We start from the raw sequence: 22670 nt of genomic DNA, 5'->3' as shown, positions 1-22670 counted from the left end.
CACGCTACCATCACACCAATGCCATCACTGTTGACTAAGTCGCCAAGCATGATTTTTATACTTTGGTGGGGTCAGCCATCATATTTCCTTTCAAGTTTTACATAGAAAGGTCTTCTCATCTGCATAATCTATTGGAGGGTATGCACAAATAAACGTTATGTTGAAAATCTTCGCCTGGATGCGGTCGCACCGAGACGCTCATTCACAGCTGTTAGCGAAAGTACTAGGAGTCATAGTCTTTTTCCCACCAAAAATCCAACACCGTGTCTCCTAGCTTTTCCATTCATATGCCCACTGTAACAGACGTCGCAAGGTCTTATTTTCATTATTCTTGTCTGGCGATGATGGCTTCATTTGCGTTGACAAAGACATCAACGAAATCGGCACCTTCTCCCGACAAAGTGTGGACATTCCAGGTACATATATTTGGCGAATTTTGCCCCAATAAAATAACAAAACTTGCTTTATTCCGTTTTTATTTTCCATAAGTTAAATAAGCATGCGCTGTGCGGATACTTTTTTGCATATCCAGCCTATTCATGAGACTTCAATGGATATTTCTGAAAAGTATTCCAAGTACCTTAAACTGAATACGACTCAGATGTCGAACACAGATTTGTGTATCTAATATTTGTTCCAGTTGTACAATCCGAGGCGGCAGTTGGGCAAGTTTTATAAATCGGGCGATTCGCTATATTTGTTGTTGCATAATTACATGCCATCAGGAAGCTCCTCATATTAGTAGCTGTCGCTTTATAAGTTGCTGCCGCACAACCAACCCGAATATTCCGGTCGGTGATCATTAAAGTGAAGCGACCAATACCACTAAAATGAGATAAATGAGTGACATAATTACCATTATGGAATACAATAAAATAATGAAAAAAATCTTCAAAACTTACCTAATATATCCTTCCGGATAGCTATTTATCTGTGACATTTGCACACTGCTGATTTCATTATACCATAATTTGATGGCTTTATGTAACATTTCCGGAACATTCAATGTGCCCGTCCGGACCAAATTTTGTCCGGATTGCCTGAAAGTATTTGTATTACGGCAGTCATCGTGTTTCCTTTGACATTGTTTCACGTTGAAGGCTGCTATACGGGCTAATTCATTATCCCATTTCATTGTGGCCATGCGACAAGCTGGCTTTAGTTTGGTTTGATGCCTACGTTTATGCATTCGAGGTAGTTTAGCTTGACCACCTGCTACTTCATTGCGTATACTATTATGACGAGCAAGTATTATATTCTTGTGTGCTTGTGTGAAGTTTACCATTATTGGATTTGTACAACGCGCAGCAAAATTCTATTTGAGTTGAAAGAAATCAGAGGAAAAGATGGTTGAGGTGATTGAAGTAGAAAAATTGGTGGTATGAGGGAGTATGTGAAGTTTGAATCCATGTGATTTATGGGCGTTCCGTCAGGGCCTCATATACTTAGACTGAATGAGTGCATAGTGTTACCAGAAGTTTGTTTAAAACCCAACTGATAAAATCTATCAAAAACCTATGTTATAAAATACACCAGTGCTCGATCATTTCCTCCTCCAACCCGCATTTCCTACATCTGCTATTACTAACTGAAAGCATGTGACGCATGACTCGCCAGGCTATGCGCGCAAAGAGACACATCTAGCGGCAATTATTGAAGAAGGCAGTGGTTATATAACTCGCTACAAAAACGCTAAACGATCTTCTACACTTTAAAACCTCGATCTTAAGTCTAGGGCTTTCCTGCTTAGTCAATCAATCATAAGCAGCTCTCGTCTTCTCTTACTCTTGCCCAATAAAATAGTCGACGTGGCTGCCGTTTAAGGTACTTTCTTGCAGTATTTATACTGCTTTGGTTACGCACAACAGTGATCTGGCAGCTAATATGACCTGTTTATGTCCTTCCATAATTAAGGGAGCATCGGTGTAAGCGTGTATCGCCTATTCTGCAATTTTTTGCCAACCATCCACCTCTTTTGTGGCTCTAAGAGCCCATTCGAAGCGCAAGTGCGGAATAATGTAGTCTTTTCGTCTAGTATTTGATAACGCTTTACTACAATGGGATTGAGCCTCGACATGTTTTACGCGACACAGATGAAATGCGCAGAATGGATGTTTTCAGGGCTCACGTTATGCTAAGCACTGATAGCCTGCTTTTTGAGGTAGGTTTGTTTTTTGTGTGGCTGTCCACCAAACAAGGCCTCTTAAGTATAGGATAGGCTTTACAATCACTGAAAAGGAGAGCGAGAGGGCGATAGACCCCACGTACACCCTAGCATTCTTTTGCATGCATAAAATGTCGTCGATGCATTTCTTACTTTCTACTTCACGTTGAGCTTCCACAAAAATTTGTGAATGATTGCTAGATACTTTGTGCCAGGTTTCTCCTCTAGGATCTACCCTCCTAGCTTTGGCTTAATCTAATTTGGGACCTTGTACCTCTTAGTAAACGAGACCACATCTGTCTTCTTTGCGTTGGCTGTTAGCTCGAAAATACATGCCCAGGTGTCTACATCCCAAAGCGACTGATCCATCAAACAGCTAATTATTGGAAGGCACTTATGGAAACTGCAATGTTATCTGCATACGCCGTAAGTTTGACGGGCCCATTTTCGAACTGCCTCAGCAGTTGATTGATAACCAGCGTCTACAGTAGAGGTGATGCAGTACCGAGAGTTTCTCGCAACAAACCTATTCAAAAATCTTCTACCAATTTCTACAGCCTCCCGGGCATACTCCAAGCATTCACTTTCAGGCTTCGTTGGGTCCAGCACTGCTCAAAAACGTAGAAAAACTCTTAGTGCTGCACGGTACTGCGATAGAGCCCTCTTACTCTTTCTGCTCAGCACCTTTGTAATCATTTTGTGTCTCACATATCTGCCGACATATCCTATTTCTCGCTACCACAATTTAAGATATTGAGAGATGTCCATATTCAAAAAAAGCGTTGCTTCTGAAGCTGGCTTAGGCTGAACTAAGATTTTGTTAGTCAAATTGTTGGAACTCGAGGCAGTATGGCCACAGTTGTATCTTCAGAAATCTCTGTCATCAGATTATCGCACGTCCTCAATAAGTTTTGATAAATATCATAAGAGTGAAGTCCCTCAAGAAGGGACTGGATACGCAAAGAGGCGCAAGGGAAGGACGCAATTTAACTCAATACCGACGATTCCAGAATGAACTGCGGTGTGGGCGTGCGTGTCTTCTATGAAAATCTTTAGGTGTCGCTGTCAGTCCGTCCCCCAAATTTACTAGTATTTTCGGGTACAGAAATGGCGTGTATTGTCTTGTCGGTCTTGTCGGAGTGAGCGGGTGGGGCGCCAAGTGTCCATTTACACAGATAGCCAAGCAAAGCTCACGGCGCTTAACTCCCCCATCACTTCATCTAAAGCCATCAGCAGCTGCAAGAGATCGCTTCAAGTCGCATCTAACTTCGCAAACATAGCTCTAATATGGGTATCTGGTCACAGGAACTTCGAGGGCAACGACAAGGCAGTCTAAAACTGGTACTCCCCGGTAACCTGCAAGATAACCTGGCCGAATAACGATAGAAGAAGAACAGAGAACCTACTAAATAGATCAAGAAATTAAATCTTTATGATCACTGCGACAATCAATGGGGTTTGCTTTTAACAGCATTTGCAGGAGCTGCGGTAATGAGGACATCAATGAAACAGTCGCGCACTACCTATGGAAATCCTTAGTTCTAGCACACACTAGGTTTCCAACTATGGTCTAGTAATATACTGCCGGAACTTAAGGAAGTAGCTAAGTATAGTAGAAGATATCAGCAGATTCATTAACCGCACCAACTGCGTCGAAAGGAGTACCGACTAGAGATATTAAATCAGCAGAAATGTGCATCAAAATGGCGCCACGCGCGCTACTTTTCCTCAGATCATTGCTATTCGGGCGGCACAGGAACCAACCAACATTATACCTGAGTTTATATTAGCTGTGTACTTTAAAAAGTTTCAAGGGAAAGTGGACAATTAATTTAATTTTGAATTATTTTGGTAAAATTTTATTTTGAACGGAACCGAAAAATTTTTTTGGGTTGTTTTTTTTTTGGAATTTTAAAATAAATTCGGTTGGGTTCATGGCTCGGTTTAAAGCAAATGGTTGGACCTATGATCTGGTTCTGTTCGAAGCGGTTTTCACCCATGGATCCGATCCCTTTTTGAACAATAAAGTTAAAACTGTCATTTAAAAAATTCGTTTTAGTAACGGATAATCAACAAGTAAGTAATATATTGTGACGAATATTAGTGACACTAAGTGATACTCACATCACTAGTCTGATGCTAAGTAAATGAAGCCACAACAGCAATAAAGCAGGCAGTCACTTGTATCTACATAAACGAATCAATCGTTATGTCTACACATATGCACGTACACGCAGCGGAGAAGAGACGCACAAACACATGCATTAGGGCGGGTCGATTTAAAAATCGCTCATTGCTCTGTGAAAATCGTATTCTAGGGATCAAAATAAGAAACTTTGCCGAAGGAACAATAACTTTAAAACGAATTCTGATGTCCCCCCTTTGGATCGAACTTTTGGGTAGGGGCAATTTCAATTCTACCTGTTGTGTCTTGTGGTGGCTTAAAAAAAACAACAGAAGTAATTTTACGATCTGAAATTGTGTCACAGTTATACCTTCATTTTTTAAAACGGTTGAATAAAAAACCCACACAACTATGTTTACGACATGCAAATGCATCACAGTGATGCCTTGGTTTTAAAATGGGGTTGTAAAAACGCTAATTTCTAATAATTTTTTTTAATTTCTTTTCTATTACTAAGTTAAATTAATTTTTTCATTTACATATGTATGTTCTGACTAAATAAATTTCTAAAGAGAAAAATAAACTCCAAAAAGAAAAAACATAGGTATTTCAAAGTGGAATTTTTCAAAATTTGCCCCTTCGACCCAAAGGGGGGGACATCAGAATTCGTTTTAGAGGTATGGTTCCTTCGGCAAAGTTTCTTATTTTGATCCCTAGAATATGATTTTCACAATGGGCGATTTTTTTGCCTCCCCACAAATCGACCCGGCCTAACATGCATATATCTTATGTGAGATGCTCCGTAAAGTAGGCAATTATAATTGTGGAAGTGTCACCCACATATACACGCGCATATGAGAAGCTATACACGTGCATCTGTAGTTATAATTACATGGCAGTCACTAAGTAAATTCTGGAAGAGCCTTGAAGTATGCAAACCAGAAAACACCTAGTATAAAAGGCAGCAACAGTAGAGGAACGACAACCAATTTGATTTAAGACGCTATCTGGCGAGCAATAGTAGTGTTATTGTGAAGTACTTTAATAAAGGCCATTTTGCATTATTGAATAGTGGAGTTATTTATTCAACACTTTAGTGATTCTAACGTTAGCAGAAGGTTGCAAATAAGCGGAATTCAGTAAATTCGTTACAATATCAATCTGGGAATGACTGATGTTCCTTTTTATGAGGTATGTCACAACTTACCCCATTGTTGTTGCATGCGATATGTTGTAGACCGTTACATAATGATGGACTACAATAATCATTTGCTGTACACAGTTCAAGCGTTGCCACAAAAATTGTCAAAAACACAAATTGAAACTTCATTGTTGACGTTTAGCTTACTTTGGTTAATTGAAACGAATTTTTACCGTATTTAAGTAGTGCGACTACGAAATTAATAAAAGTAAGACTGTGAGACGTGCTTCAAGTGGCAGTGGCTTTTATCATATATTTTTTATTTTCATATAGTTTTTGCTTTCATATATGAATTTCCTGTTTTTATATGATCAATATGTTATTTAAGTAGAAAATTTGTTTTTTATTATAATTTTTTCTATATAAAGTTAAATATTTGCATACGACTAATTCTTCCGAAATTGTTTAATCAGGTGTACTGGAGTTCTGAATTTGTATAGTTTATGAGTGGGAACAAAATATGAGTGTATTTTTATACCCATCTGTACTTGTACACAAATAATAAGATGTGTTCACCAAATTCGGTGTACGTGAACCCAGAATAGATTGATATTGAAAATGAGCGAAATCGGACGGCAACTACGCCCACTTTGCCGATATCGAAAATTTAGAAAAATGGAAAAAATCAGATAAATAAAATGACTACCGCTAAGCTAATAAAAGTTGGTAGGTGGTTTGGTTTTATGACGCAAAACATAAATTCCAAAAAAGAAGAATATTGGGAATTTTAATAAGCCTTAAATTAAAAGCCGTGAAAGATATTACATTGAAATTTGTCAGAGACACTATCCTCGCCAAATAATAAGAAAATCGGCTGGGTATATAATGTTTGGTTTCACCCGAACTTAGACATGAATGTACCAGGCTTCATTCACAGTTGAGTCGTAATCATTGTTGACTATATAGTTTGGCAGGTTAAATTTATACTATGTTGCGAATAAAGTGGAAGGCAGTAAAAGAAGGAAGTCATATGGAGAGGAACGAAGAACAGCAGAGTTGCATTGCATCAATATACCTTCAATCTATGTATCAATATTTCAGATAAATGTGGAAAAAATAACTAAATACTTCAATATAAGCAAACATTTTCTCTACATTATTGCAAATAAGGTGTCCTAAGTGATATATATTCCAAAATATTATAGGTACTGTTTGTTCAAAAATGTAACTTAAATTTTCTAAAAGATTTTCGTAATATGGCCATTAGTGATATTTGTGTGTGTGTTTGTTAATTTTGAGCGATCAGCTGTTAGTTGCACTACTTGTTAAGGTTAACAATGGCGGTAATGCAAAAAATATCGGTTTTAGGCCCGGTTTTTCAGTAAATGGTTACTCACTTACTTACTTAATTGGCGCTTAGCCGCTTAAACGGTTATGTCCGTCCAACAAGGCGCACCAGTCGCTACTTCTCTCTGCCAACCGGCGCCAATTGGTCACACCAAGGGAGTTTAAATCGTTTTCCACCTGGTCCTTCCAACGGAGTGGGGGACACTCCCAGCACCGTTTCATCTGAGTTTCATCTGATGTTGTCATGGTCCATGCTTCTGCACGGTATAGCAGGATGAGAACGATAAGTGACTTGTAGAATATGATTTTCGTTTGCCGAGAAAGGACTTTACTTTTCAATGGCCTACCTAGTCCAAGGTAGCATTTATTGGCGAAAATAATTCTTCACTGGATTTCAGTGCTGATGTTGTTGCTAGTGTTGATGCTGGTTTCCAAATAAACGTAGTCTTTTACTATTTCGAAATTATGGCTGCCAACAGTAGCGTGGTTGCCAAGGCGCATTTGCGCTGACTCTTTGACAGCAGGTACTTCGTTTTGTCCACATTCACCCATCTTTACCGCTTCTCTTTCCGATTTGGAGTAAGCAGAACTAACGGCGCGGGTGTTTAGGCCGATGATATCAATGTGATCAGCATATTCCAGTAATTGCACGCTTTTATAGAATATTGTTCCAGAGCAGTTAAGTTCTGCAGCTAGTAAAATTTTCTCCAGTAGTTGGTTAAATTAAGCTTAAACTAAGTTTGCTTAAACTCTAGTCAAATTTAAACTCCAGTTAAGCTAATGAGTAGTATTTCAGTCAGAGTTTAAGGCCGCCTTTGGAGTATGTTTTTTTGTGCGGCAGTAGATATACTCTCAAGAAAAACGGCCGATCTGTAAGAAGAGCGCAAGGTCACGAACAATAGTTAGGTGGCAAGAACGATGCGAAGAATCGAGAAAAGGGCGTTGGACCTACTTGCTAGTACGGAATATAGCGGAATGGTACGAGCGGAAACACGGCGAACTGAGCTACCACCTCACACAGATATTGAGCGGGTACGACGGTTTCTAGGAATATCTATATAAGCATAGGATAAAGGAGGATCCTTTCTGTCTACACTGTCCCATCCAGGCATGCTTAACCAACGAACCGATATCATTTCGTTACGATAACCAACGTTAATAAACGAAATTCATTTCATGGCATGCTTAACCAACGAACCGATATCATTTCGTTACGATAATCAACGTTAATAAACGAAATTGATTTCATGGCATGCTTAACCAACGAACCGATATCATTTCGTTACGATAATTAACGTTAATAAACGAAACGAAATGAATTTCGTTTATTAACGTTTATTAACGTTGATTATCGTAACGAAATGATATCGGTTCGTTGGTTAAGCATGCCTGGTCCCATCGCATTGGAAAACGCACATTCGGCGCAGTCGAGTCGCATCCAAGAGAGTCGTAGGTAACTTACACAACTCGTGAGTTATTTCCATCGTAACAGCAAAACTATGAAGCTGTGTTTATTGGCGGCCAATGTTTATTTCTCTCTATGGATTGTCATTAATTTTGAAGGCTAAATATAGTTGGTAAGAAGGAATGGAAGTAGTAATATATCAGTCAAACAAACCACCGCTGTATATCCAAATGGTTAGCGCAGCGTGCCTAAAGCGTACTGATGATGAAAGCATAGCACCCTTCGAAATGGATCTATCTGCGCAGCTATGGCAGGTTGTCTTGAAAATTGTCTACTTACTATTCCAAATACAAAATACAATTTTTCAATTATTGGCAAATAAAAAAAAAAACAATAATTATCCTTAGAAAAAAATTATTGTTCTGGCCTTGAGCTCGAATCGAACCGTGAATCGCCTAAATTTGCATTAATTTCAAAAATGTATACTGAAAGGTCTTCAAGGAATATACGGCGTATTCTTTCGCAGCTTTCTTCAACCCTTCCGATGTTCAAAAAGGAGAATTCTAACAGGCGAGTATATTTGTCTAACTCTATTAAGGTCTTCTAGCAGAGCTCACAGAGTATATTAACTTTGATTGGATAACGGTTGGTTGTACAGGTATAAAGGAATCGAGATAGATATAGACTTCCATATATCAAAATCATCAGTATCGAACAAAAATTTTATTGAGCTATGTCCGCCCGTCCGTCCGTCCGTCTGTCCGTCCGTCCGTCTGTCCGTTAACACGATAGCTTGAGTAAATTTTGAGGTATCTTGATGAAATTTGGTATGCAGGTTCTTGGGAACTCATCTCAGATCGCTATTTAAAATGAACGATATCGGACTATAACCACGCCCACTCTTTCTATATCAAAAATCTCGAAAAACAGAGAAAGTGCGATAATTCATTACCAAAGACGGATAAAGAAATGAAACTTGGTAGGTGAGTTGAACTTATGACGCAGAATAGAAAACTAGTAAAATTTTGAACAATGGGCGTGACACCGCCCACTTTTAAAAGAAGGTAATTTAAAAGTTTTGCAAGCTGTAACTTGGCAGTCATTGAAGATATCATGATGAAATTTGGCAGGAACGTTACTCTTGTTACTATATGTATGCTTAATAAAAATTAGCAAAATCGGAGAACAACCACGCCCACTTAAAAATTTTTTTTTAAGTCAAATTTTATCAACAATTTTTGTTGTTATATCGGCCTACTGATTTTAAGATCGCGGGTTCGAATCGAGCTCAAGGCCTAACAATAATTTTTTATCATTATTATTGTTATGATAAATTTTTTCTTAATTGAAAAAATTTTTTTTTTTTTTTAAATTAGAATAGAAGAAAGAAAAAATTTAGACAACTGCCAAAGCTCGTTGTATAGATCCATTTCGGGAACTGCTAAATTCCTTCATCGGCAACGTTTAGGCGCCGCTGCTATAACCATTCAGCCATCACAGCGGTTTTTTGTTTGTCTTCATTAATCCTACTTCTATTCTGGTTCGTGCCAATTGATATTCACAACACTGCGACATCTGTTGCAGAATGGCTGTGAAAATTGGACTTGTTTGTTGGCAATGCTGCCATAGTGTCATATTTTATTGACACTTTTTCCCCGTGCTCTGGGATGTATTAACAATTTTTGTTGTTATATCGGCCTACTGATTTTAAGATCGGGGGTTCGAATCGAGCTCAAGGCCTAACAATAATTTTTTATCATTATTATTGTTATGATAAATTTTTTCTTAATTGAAAAAAATTTTTTTTTTTTTTTAAATTAGAATAGAAGAAAGAAAAAATTTAGACAACTGCCAAAGCTCGTTGTATAGATCCATTTCGGGAACTGCTAAATTCCTTCATCGGCAACGTTTAGGCGCCGCTGCTATAAACATTCAGCCATCACAGCGGTTTTTTTTGTTTTTTGTTAATACATCCCAGAGCACGGGGAAAAAGTGTCAATAAAATATGACACTATGGCAGCATTGCCAACAAACAAGTCCAATTTTCACAGCCATTCTGCAACAGATGTCGCAGTGTTGTGAATATCAATTGGCACGAACCAGAATAGAAGTAGGATTAATGAAGACAAACAAAAAACCGCTGTGATGGCTGAATGGTTATAGCAGCGGCGCCTAAACGTTGCCGATGAAGGAATTTAGCAGTTCCCGAAATGGATCTATACAACGAGCTTTGGCAGTTGTCTAAATTTTTTCTGTCTTCTATTCTAATTTAAAAAAAAAAAAAATTTTTTTCAATTAAGAAAAATTTATCATAACAATAATAATGATAAAAAAATTATTGTTAGGCCTTGAGCTCGATTCGAACCCGCGATCTTAAAATCAGTAGGCCGATATAACAACAAAAATTGTTAATACATCCCAGAGCACGGGGAAAAAGTGTCTATAAAATATGACACTATGGCAGCATTGCCAACAAACAAGTCCAATTTTCACAGCCATTCTGCAACAGATGTCGCAGTGTTGTGAATATCAATTGGCACGAACCAGAATAGAAGTAGGATTAATGAAGACAAACAAAAAACCGCTGTGATGGCTGAATGGTTATAGCAGCGGCGCCTAAACGTTGCCGATGAAGGAATTTAGCAGTTCCCGAAATGGATCTATACAACGAGCTTTGGCAGTTGTCTAAATTTTTTCTTTCTTCTATTCTAATTTAAAAAAAAAAAAAAAAATTTTTTCAATTAAGAAAAAATTTATCATAACAATAATAATGATAAAAAATTATTGTTAAGCCTTGAGCTGGATTCGAACCCGCGATCTTAAAATCAGTAGGCCGATATAACAACAAAAATTGTTAATACATCCCAGAGCACGGGGAAAAAGTGTCAATAAAATATGACACTATGGCAGCATTGCCAACAAACAAGTCCAATTTTCACAGCCATTCTGCAACAGATGTCGCAGTGTTGTGAATATCAATTGGCACGAACCAGAATAGAAGTAGGATTAATGAAGACAAACAAAAAACCGCTGTGATGGCTGAATGGTTATAGCAGCGGCGCCTAAACGTTGCCGATGAAGGAATTTAGCAGTTCCCGAAATGGATCTATACAACGAGCTTTGGCAGTTGTCTAAATTTTTTCTTTCTTCTATTCTAATTTAAAAAAAAAAAAAAATTTTTTCAATTAAGAAAAAATTTATCATAACAATAATAATGATAAAAAATTATTGTTAGGCCTTGAGCTCGATTCGAACCCGCGATGTCAAATTTTATCAAAAAATTTAATATCTTTACAGTATATAAGTAAATTATGCCGACATTCTACTCCAGTAATGATATGGTGCAACAAAATACAAAACTAAAAGAAATTTTCAAAATGGGCGTGGCTCCGCCCTTTTTCAGTTAATTTGTCTAGGATACCAATCCTTGTGAAATTTGGTAGGGGCTTAGCTTCTAGGACGATAACTGTTTTCAGTGAAAAAGGGCGAAATTGGTTGGGCCACGCCCAGTTTTTATACACAGTCGTCCTTCTGTCCTTCCTCTCGGCCCTTAACATGATTACTTGAGCAAAAATCGATATATATTTACTAAACTCAGTTCACGTACTTATCTGAACTCACTTTGTATTGGTGTAAAAAATGGCTGAAATCCGATTATGACCACGAACACTTTTTCGATATCGAAAAATGAAAAAAAAAATGCCATAATTCTATACCAAATACGAAAAAGGGATGAAACATGGTAATCGGATTGGTTTATTGACGCAAAATATATGGGTGTGACACCTACCATATTAAGTAGAAGAAAATGAAAAAGTTCTGCAGGGCGAAATCAAAAGCTTTTGGAATTTTGGCAGGAATACTGTTCGTGGTATTACATATATAAATAAATTAGCGGTACCCGAAAGATGATGTCCTGGGTCACCCTGGTCCACATTTTGGTCAATTTCTCGAAAACGCCTTCACATATACAACTACCACCACTACTCCCTTTTAAAATACTCATTACCACCTTTCATTTGATACACAAATCATACAAACAAATTCTAGAGTCACCCCGCGTCCACCTTTATGGCGATATCTCGAAAAGACGTCCACCTATAGAACTAAGGTCAACTCCCTTTTAAAATACTCATTAACACCTTTCATTTGATACCCATATCGTACAAACAAATTCTAGAGTCACCCCTGGTCCACCTTTATGGCGATATCTCGAAAAGGCTTCCACCTATAGAACTAAGGCGCACGCCCTTTTAAAATACTCATTAACACCTTTAATTTGATACACGTATCGTACAAACAAATTCTAGAGTCACGCTGGCCCACCTTTATGGCGATATCTCGAAAAGGCGTCCACCTATAGAACTAAGGCCCACTCCCTTTTATAATACTCATTATCACCTTTCGTTTTATACCCATACTAGCAGACCAGACAGACGTTGTTCTGCCCTAAATTTGGTCTATCTGCATACATATTAATAAGGTCTTTCCGTCTAACTCTGCCTCCCCCCTCTTATATTTTCATTTATATTTTTCTTAATCTTTTATTCACTCCTTCCTCCGTCTTTTTCGATTCATCTATCTCTGTTTCGTCTCATTCAGTCTCCTTCTCCTACCCTCTTTTCTCTTCTCTCAAGTTCTTCTCATTCTCCTTCATATCTTATTGCCAGTCCCAGAGGGTGGTCCTAATCCCAGTCCCAATCCGTCTCTGGTCTAGTTCCCGGAAAAAAGGATCGTAAATACTAATACAGGCAAATTAATACACCAAATTTCAGGCAAATCGAATAGGACGTACATATGTATATATATAGGTATGTGGGTATTATTAATTCATGTCTTTATTTCGGATTCGCATGCTTATTTATCAGTTTTCCCAGGTTGATGCTACTAAATCGAATATTACAATGGAAATTACTTTAAAGCTCTCAGCAATAGCTTTCATTCGATATCCATAATACACACACATTGTACAGGTATCCGGGTCGACGTTTTGGCCTATATCTCCAGACCCTAGTCACACAGCGATATAAAAATTACTTACTTACTTAATTGGCGCTTAACCGTCTAAACGGTTATGGCCGTCTAACAAGGCGCGCCAGTCGCTCCTTCGCTCCGCCAACCAGCGCCAATGGGTCACACCAAGGGAGTTTAAATCGTTTTCCACCTGGTCCTTCCAACGGAGTGGGGGCCGCCCTCTACCTCTGCTTCCATAGGCGGGTTCCGATAGAAACACTTTCTTGGCCGGAGCATCATCTTTCATTCGCATAACATGGCCTAGCCAGCGCAGCCGCTGCGTTTTAAAAAAAAAATTACTCTGCACTAAAGCACACATCAACAGCTTTCATTTGATATCCATATTACACACACCTTCTAGGGGTATCCGGGTCCACGTTTTGGCCTATATCTCGAGACCCTAGTCACACAGCGATATAAAAATTACTGTGCACTAAAGCACACATCAACAGCTTCAATTTGATACCCATAATGTAAAAACACATCCTAGTATTACCCTGATCCACGTTTTGGCCTATATCTCGAGACCCTAGTCACCAATAGGTATGAAAACTACACTGTACTAAATCACTCATCAGCAGCTTTCATTTGATATCCATATTGTATAAACACATTCTAGGGGTGCCTGGGTCCACGTTTTGGCCTATATCGCGAGACCCGAGTCACCCAGGGGTACGAAAAATATTCAGTATCAAAGTACTCATAAACAGATTTCATTTGATACCCATATTGTACAAACACATCCCAGGATTACCCAGGTCCACGTTTTGATCTCAAGACCCTCGCCAGAACGGGATAAAAAGTATCGTATGTCCGTTCCCTGGTTATAAGCTACCTCTCCACCAATTTTCAGTCAAATCGGTTCATCCGTTCTTAAGTTATGCGAAGTGTAATTAACAGCACTCTCTTTTATATATATAGACTACCTTTACCAGGCGCACGTTGTAACGCCCGAGATCGAATGGATGTTGCGTTATTTTTTCTGTTTTGTTTGTTGATAATTTAATTTATTGTTCTGTAAATTGAGTTGAATTTTGTACGAATATTTGGTGAAATTTTCTGTTAAAACATTTTATTCTTGTATCTTACTGTATCTTATTTTATATTATTGTATTGCTTTTACCGCTGATGATTGTTGCTTTGATTACATTCTGAAGAAGCATGACTGGTGAGCCAATTTTCAAAGTTCCTTTTGGTTCTAAGGAGTATAGAAATTCATTTGGATAATTCACAATTTTATCTTCATCTGTAACTGTGTCGATCGATTTATATTTCGCCACTTCACCAGGAAATTGATTTTGAAAGCGATCATTGATTTTGTTAACATTATCATTTTTGGGAGCTAAGATAGTTCTTTCGCATAGCAAAAAAAACAAAAACATTTAAATTTAAAATTCTTAATTCTGAAATATGAAAAACTTTCGTCTTGTTCGAAGGAACCTCGAGCCAAAATTTGGTGATGATCGAAGTATAGCAAACACGTTTTCATAGGGAACACACACACAGAATTTGATTTTTATAGAAGATGTAGATAGACTGAAGTTAAACAATTTTTTTAACAGCTGCAGATTACTAAACGTCCAAAAGGCATAACAGCTATGCAACAATGCAGTCAAACTTTAGGTGTTAAAATAACTTAAGTTTGTACGGCAGCCATAGTTTTTACCCATTCCACATTTTACTGGATGTTTTAGGACAACGTCACATAGCTCCTTACCAATTTTAATTATCCTACCATTACGACATCCAGATATATGCAGTATAATATATTCAATTTGTATGGGAGGTCCCACGCCCCCTTTTTCCCGATTCCGTATTTTCTTGGTGGTTTTAAGGATTGACCTCAAATAACTCCTTACTGAATTTCAATGTTCTGGCATGTATACCTTCAAAGTTATGCAGTACCAAAGATTCCATTTGTATGGGAGGTGCCACGCCCCTTTTATATATCGAAATTATTTTTAGCCTAAAACCTTCCCGTTGATCGAAGGAACCCATAACCAAAATTTGGTGATGATTGATATTTGGAAATACGTTTCCATAGCGAACACACACACACACACACACAGAATTTGATTTTTATATATATATGGTTAAACCGATTTGGGATTTCAAAATCAACTAACCGTCATCTCTCCTTCCTGTATCTTTCCTAAAAATTTCATGGCAATCTGTGGAGCCGTTATCGAGATATGGAGTGACAATCAAAATGTACACTTCTTTTTATATATATAGATTTAATAATTTATGTTTGATATTTAATAATTAAGATTTAATAATTTAGGTGTAAAATTTTAATGTTAAAAATATATAATTATGTAGAATATGGATTTTTTTGTCGCAGACGAAGAAGGTTAATAATTAGCGTTAAAGGTTACTGTAAGATCTACGGATCTATCTCTTAATATTATTATTAAATCTCAAACACGCCTTGTCTCTTCAAATATTACACAGCCAACCGGTTTATTTAATTTTCATATTTCTGACACATATTTCTGAGAGTGCTATATAAATCTAATATTACTAGATACTACAGTTACAATGAACTTATAAAGTGTTATATTTCTTTACAGTCAATTTATTTTTTACTTTTTTAGTTAATTTTATTAACCATTAATAAAAGTTATTTTTAAAAAAGTTTTTCTTTCTTTAATTTTATTGTTTATCCAGCCTATCCGTGATACTTCAATGGATATTTCTGAAAAGCGTTTCAAGTTACTTAAACTGAATAAGGCTCAGATGTCGAACAAAGATTTGGGTAATTGGTATTTTTTCCAGTTGTACAACCCGAGGCGGCAGTTGCACAAGTATTATAAATCGGACGATTTACTATATTTGTTGTTGCATAATTACATGCCATCAGGAAGTTGCTCATATTAGTAGCCCGCGCTTTATAAGTTGCTGCATCACAACCAACACGAATATTCCGATCGGCTACCATTACAGTGAAGTGACCAATAGCACTAAAATGAAATGAAATAAATGAATTACATAAATACCAGTCATGAATACAATAAAATAATGAAACGGTCGTCGAAAACTTACGGTCCATTGTATCCGCTCGGATAGCTATTTATTTGTGACATTTGCACATTGCTGATTTCATTATACCATAAATTGATGGCTTTACGTAACATTTCCGGAACTTTCAATGTGCCCGTCTGAAATGTAATCATTACCAAGTTTTGCCCAGATTGACGGAAAGTATTTGTATTACGGCAGGCATCGTGTCGCATTTGACATTGTTTCACGTTGAAGGCTGCTATACGGGCTAATTCATCATCCCATTGCATTGTGGCCATGCGACAGGCTGGCTGTAGTTTGGTTTGACCACCGGCAACCTGATTACGCTTATTATTATGCATTTGAAGTATGATATTGTTTTGTGCCTTTGTTAGTTTCAGCAATGTTGGATTTGTGCAACGAGCAGCGAAAGTCTGTTGGGGTTGCATAAAATATGGATTAATATATTTCTCTTTAAAATGGTAAACGAAAAGAGCTTTCTAAGGTCGCAAGTGCGATTGAAAGTTCGGCGTACGTGTCGGCATTTTCGATAGATTCTTTTTATGACAGAAAATTGTTGTATAGTTTGCGTAGAATGCAAGGGGGCATCCGAAGGTCATATATTAAGCTTTTGAGAGTATCTTGGCCTAGGAAAGAAATCAAAATACCTACTATACCACCCACCCACGATACCATCATCATCATTAGTTGGCGCTTAACCGCCTAAGCGATTTTGGCCGTTTCGTAACAAGTCACGCTAGCTATTCCTGTTTCGCCATAATTACGCCAATTGGAAATTCGAAGAGAGATCAGGTCTTCCTCCACTTGCCTATCCCAACTCAGAAAAGGTATCCCCCCTCTTCTGTTTCCAAACTGTGTTGTTCACTGAAATACTTTCTTGGCCGGATCATCTTCGTTCATTCGCAAAACAAGACCTAGCCAGCGGAGCCTTTGGGTTTTTATTCGCTACACTATCGTCATATCTGCATAAGGCTCACACAGCCCATCGTTATACCTCCTTTGATACTAGCCAACTCCTTCGATGATTCCGAGGCATACATCAGGACAGGTATGATGAGCGACCTGTAGCGCGTAATTTTGTTTCGTCGAGAGAAGACTTTACTTTTCAATTGCCTACTGAGTCGAAAGTAGCACTTGTTGGCAAGGATTATTCTCTATTTGATTTCTAGACTGACATTGTTTTTGCTATTAATACTGGTTCTCAAATATACGAAATCCTTTACAGGTTCCAATTTATATCTGCTACACATATAGCTGTCGATAACACAATTTGAAAATACGGATCATAAAAAAAATGTTTAGACAAAACAAGTTATCATTCGGTTTATGCGAAAGTTTCCCAAACACATTTCTCTAAACAGGATGTAAGGCATAATTGGGGTTCGTAACTCAGACCAGGAGGCTCCTCAGCATCTACTAAGTGGATACTCACAAACTTTACGCGAGACTTTGAGAGATAGTGCTCTTATACAGGGTAACCATTTCCGCTGCCTTTTCGATAAAGTCAAAGCCTCAAAATAAATAAAATAGGAGTTTTTGAACTGGCAGCCGATTTACCGTAAACTTCCACCACTATACGTAGTTGTAGCATAAAACTTGATTAAACTCAACCTGGACATTTCCAGTTTAAGCAGAATTTACCCTATTCTTCCTGCCGGATAGCTTAAGAGGGAGGCATATAAACTTAAGGCAGGTGTTTCAGACGGCGATAGCTGATCAGAATCTGTTTGTTTAGCATGTTGGTTCTACGAAACTGGCTGGTGGAATTACAAAGTCTACTGTCAGATTCCTTAAAATCATTTAGGAACGGTTCTACGTACCAGAGGGACTCGTATTTTTCCGACCAAAATTTATATATTCAGTGCAATCACGCTTGATTTGTGTAACGTATCACTCATAGTTTGATCTTCTTACAATATCTCCCAGTCGCTGGACTGATCCAAGACTCGCTGTGGATCGTGCCAAACGCCACTTCTAGGTCACATAGTTGCTCTGAATAACTACTCTTTCCGTATAATGGATAGGGGCACTTCCAACTAACAGCCGCTGTCCTGGTCTTTCTCTTTCTATTCCTGCACAAGCTCCTTGCTCTAGTCTTAGACTAGCCCATTTTCTGCGGGTGGCCCTCACCGTTGCACCATAGAATATATACAGTTCATGCGTGGGATGATGCTACTTTACTATATCTTATGTGCTTAGGAACGGTAATCCCAGGTCTGGAACAGCAGTTGAGATCTAACCTAATACCATCAAAACGCACTCACCCGTCCCTGAGTCCTAGAATGATGAAATCTTCCATGTCGTACTTCAAAATCCGAGAGGGAAACCATAAAGGGTTAACTAGAAAGAGCACATAGATGACCAGCAACATCCCCATTGCTGCATAATAGAAATAAACTGTTCGGTCAGTAGTTGCTAGTTTTGAAATAATAAACGTCTATATTCGTCCTATAACTTATTGGTTGAGAAGCTATGGCCCAGATATCAGTTCTGCCGGTTCCAACGTACGCCACGATCTCCTGCCATTTCAAACTACGATCCTACACCAGATGAGAGAAACTTGTGGTAAAAATAGATGGTATGAGATTGAGCTTAGTTATTAGCCCAATACACGAGTGGCACCAGTGGATATTTCCACTTTCATCGCAGATGTTATAAGGGATGTTTACTGACATCCAATGCTTACATTAGTATTTCACAACCTGTCCATATTCCTCTCATTACACGCCACACTTTCATTAACTTTAAAAAAGATAATTGAGGCGGCTTCAAAAAAATAGTGGAGCATTCTTTGGTAAGGGAACGGGAGTTTCGCAAGGCTCCTGATCCGGGCTGGACTAGTCTCGGTTCCTGCTAGGAGAATATTGAGAGCTTGTAAACGAATACAAACGAGTTAAATGGGAGGAGCTGCTTAGGACTGTAATATTTATTCCATTTGGCAATAAAGTTATGTCGAGATTGAAGAAATGCGCGAGTGCTTTTTGCCGGCAGTAAGCGTTGCAAGCCTCGGAACTAGACTTAAACACAAAATCAACGTATATCCCGTCACCATCATAGTCAGAGAGATTTAAAAGCTATCAGACAGGCTAAATCTTCCACAACAATAGACCCGAACAAATTATACATCTTGCGCGTGGTTTCAAATCTTCGTCCAATGTCGCTCCTTTCGACAGTAGCAAAATAGAAACAGTTTTTTCTTTTATTTTATTTCAAACCTTTGGTGGGCTACTCATAACTCAAAAGATTACGTATGCTGCGTGCCGCTTGATCTGCCAAAAGCATTTGACTCAGTCAATGATGGCACGACACTGCAGGGCATAGAGGAAATATCTTTGCGCCCTTCTAATTTCAGTAGATTAAATACACAGCGTGGTGTTCTATATCATATTTGTTAAATTTCTACATATGAAGCTTCCTACGCCAAGCCGGCTAAGAATATTTATGATCGCGATATCGGTTCTAATGCCGTTAATCACTTGACCGATGCTATTTTCATATATGTTCCGGGTTTAGCAATGTCAACTGTCCGAACGCCACATTCGTTGCACCGTGCTGCCTAAACACAAGTACCAACCCATCAACACCAGGTATTACAGCAGCAGTCGGAAAGCACGCACGACGGAGCTTAATTCCTCCAAGGCGTGCCCACCCATCTCTAACCCACAGATTGACGACTGGCGAGTCATATCCACCGATATCACTCCTATCGTCAGCACAGAAGATATTGGTAGTGCTATGCATTTTGCGGAAGCCCTCATTTCCCTGTGAATCTTCGCCTAGCCACCCATCAACATGGCTTTCGCAAATGCAAGGCACTCTATCGCGCTAAACTCCATAAACACTCAGATAAATTACGGACTAAATCAGGAAAACCCCCATCACAGGATGGCGCCCGTGGCACTCGGCCTGTCTCAAGCATTTGACACAGTGAATCACGGCACGCTACTCCAAGACATAGAAGGTTCACCCCTTAAATTAAACAGGGGATAGCACAGCATGGAGTCCTATTCCCGTTTCTGTTTAATTTCTACATACCAATGCTCCCTTCCTCACAAAAAGCAGTTACGAGAATTTCCTATGCCGACGACTGCACGATAATGACAACGGGACTTGACCCTTCATAGATGAATTAGTTTTTAGAATAAACAGCTATCTCCGCAGTCTTTGTAGTTTCTTCACCCGGCATTATAACCAACAAAATCCACGGCCACTCTGTTTACGACGTGGAAGGAATAGATAACGCAAATATTGAACGTTCACGTTAGTGGTGTTACGCTCCGACTGTCAGTAACCCAAATATCTTAGGAGCAACGTTCTATAATACTCTCACCGTATCTAAAGTGTACAAAGCCGCAACAAAATCCTCAAGCCGCTTGCCGGGAGTACTTGAGGAAAAGGTGATGAAACGTTACTAACCACGTACAAAACAGTTGGGCGGCCGCTCATGTGCTACGGGTCACTAGTTTGGCCGCCTGGTCTTCAAAAAATATACTGGAAAAGGCTGCAGGCCTGTCAAAATGCTGCAATCACAACTGTCATGGGAGGTCTCCTTATGACCCCTGAACATCACCTACATAGTGAGGCCCAAGAGCTCAACATTAAAGAGCGTAACAAAATGCTGAACAGACAGTTCCTTCTAAACTGTCACAAACCTGGACAGCCTTGCAAGCGACTGCTTGATCTAGTCCCGCCTCCAAGTGGGGTAAGGGAACATATTCATAAGCACTATGATAAGATTCGGCACCTGCCAACATAGCCGTTTGATCCAGAGGCAAAATCCACATAGGATGCATAACCGTCTCTGCCAGGACGGGCTAACAATATACACTATCCTACTCTTGCAGAAGAGGAAGGTACATTACCAAGGGATACACGAGTCACCTTGGCACGTTGTGGATACTGTAACAGGTTAAACTCTTACTCCTCCAAAATTAACTCTGTCATACGTAATGCATGTCCTGCCAGCTTTTCAATTGTAATGTGGAACCTACGCCCTTAACACCACCTTATGGCGCACACCTGTTGAAACTGCTAGTTTTCTTGTCGTCTTTTGTTAGAGGATTTTCATGGCAATTTGTGAGTGGTCACACCCGTTGAATGGGACGAAGCACTGTTAACACAACAACAATAAAGAGTCGATTTACTAGAGTCCAACGCAGTCGAACGCAGTTTTTTACTTCAAATAATCAAGCTTCCCAATTTAGCTTCAATATTGTCGCTTACCCCATTATTATTGCATGCGATATGTTGTAAGTTGCCACATAATGATTTACTGCAATAATTTTGTGCCATGGCAATTCCAACTGATGCGACTAAAATAGTCAAAAGCGTGAATTTACACTCCATTGTTCAGAATTTGCTCAGAATATTTTGGTTTAAATTAATTTAAAATATTTTTACTGTAAGTACGGTTATCTAAATGTTAAATGCAATACTGTGAAACGTGCTCTAAGTGGCGGTTGCTTTTATTATTACTTTTTCAGGTTACTGTTCTATAACAATCGAAAAATTTTGTTTTTTGTTGTTGAGGTTCTTGCATTCAACAGCAAATATTTGCTGCAATAAACTGCGTCGAATGATTAGTTATGAATCAAGGCATTTTCAACGTACTAAATAAAGCTTATTTTTGGAAAGTGAAAAATATGTTTTGTATTTTATTGTTGCATAAGATGTGACGTCATTGCAAATACTTCAATATTTTTTTGCTATTGTTTGCAAGCTTACAAATATTTATTACTGCAATTTGGATATCATATATATACAATAAAAATTCATACACTTTTTTTATATATGACGTCTTTCCTGGTGTGGCGGTTCATTCGGCACGCTTTCTGTAATAAAGCAACAACAATGAACTCGAAAACTCAGTTGGTTTATTACTTTCTAAAAGAGTGAATAAATTTGAAGCTATCAAATTCATCATAATCATCAAATGGCGTTTGCCGCTTAGGCTATTTTGGCGGTTCCGCAGTCTGAAAAAAACTATGAATTGCTCAAAACAAGCCAACTCGTAGCTGACTATTTTGCGGCAATTCAAAAAATAAATGAGTTTTAAAACCTCAAGGAGTTATTCTCTCCCCCATACTTTGGATGGTGAAGGTTAACCAACTTCTGCGACTCCTAGGGACTGATGGTGATAATGTGATTGCTTATACGGACGATATTTCTGTTTTTTTTTTTGTATTTATTTATTATACTCAGCTGAGCAGAGCTCACAGAGTATATTAACTTAGCTCGCATAACGGTAATCCGTAACGGCATAAACTAATCGAGATAGATATAGACTTCTATATATCAAAATGATCTGGGCGAAAAAAGAAATTAATTTAGCCATGTCCGTCCGTCCGTCCGTAAACACGATAACTTCAGTAAATTTTGAGGTATCTTGATGAAATTTGGTACGTAGGTTCCTGGGTACTCATCTCAGATCGCTATTTAAAATGAACGAAAT

General features: G+C 38.4%; 2 protein-coding genes across 2 annotated transcripts; both read right to left on the bottom strand.

Annotated features, from left to right (window-relative positions):
* Positions 1–459: 459 nt before the first annotated feature.
* LOC137248263 (venom allergen-1-like) lies at positions 460–5693 on the bottom strand. Its single transcript, XM_067779139.1, has 3 exons — positions 5497–5693; positions 903–1315; positions 460–825 (listed from the first exon to the last, which is right to left on the bottom strand). Exons 1-3 carry the CDS (start codon positions 5617–5619, stop codon positions 582–584), a joined length of 780 nt encoding a protein of 259 aa, XP_067635240.1. The 5' UTR covers positions 5620–5693; the 3' UTR covers positions 460–581.
* Positions 5694–15626: 9933 nt separating this feature from the next.
* On the bottom strand, positions 15627–21646 carry LOC137248262 (venom allergen-1-like). The gene is made up of 3 exons (XM_067779138.1): positions 21443–21646; positions 16241–16632; positions 15627–16158 (listed from the first exon to the last, which is right to left on the bottom strand). The coding sequence occupies exons 1-3, from the start codon at positions 21563–21565 to the stop codon at positions 15915–15917; spliced, it is 759 nt and encodes a 252-aa protein (XP_067635239.1). The 5' UTR covers positions 21566–21646; the 3' UTR covers positions 15627–15914.
* Positions 21647–22670: the final 1024 nt, after the last annotated feature.

The sequence above is a fragment of the Eurosta solidaginis genome, chromosome 4 (genome assembly GCF_040869045.1).
Source record: "Eurosta solidaginis isolate ZX-2024a chromosome 4, ASM4086904v1, whole genome shotgun sequence".
Lineage (NCBI taxonomy): Eukaryota > Metazoa > Arthropoda > Insecta > Diptera > Tephritidae > Eurosta > Eurosta solidaginis.
This window is presented reverse-complemented; position numbering and strand designations above follow the sequence as displayed.

Coding starts and splice junctions, on each gene's coding strand:
- LOC137248263 (XM_067779139.1), bottom strand. CDS start 5,619: ATGAAGTTTCAATTTGTGTTTTTGACAATTTTTGTGGCAACGCTTGAA. Junction 1,316..5,496: donor TCGCATGCAACAACAATGGG/GTAAGTTGTGAC, acceptor CAACTCAAATAG/AATTTTGCTGCGCGTTGTAC. Junction 826..902: donor TATCCGGAAGGATATATTAG/GTAAGTTTTGAA, acceptor ATCTCATTTTAG/TGGTATTGGTCGCTTCACTT.
- LOC137248262 (XM_067779138.1), bottom strand. CDS start 21,565: ATGGAGTGTAAATTCACGCTTTTGACTATTTTAGTCGCATCAGTTGGA. Junction 16,633..21,442: donor TCGCATGCAATAATAATGGG/GTAAGCGACAAT, acceptor CAACCCCAACAG/ACTTTCGCTGCTCGTTGCAC. Junction 16,159..16,240: donor CCGAGCGGATACAATGGACC/GTAAGTTTTCGA, acceptor ATTTCATTTTAG/TGCTATTGGTCACTTCACTG.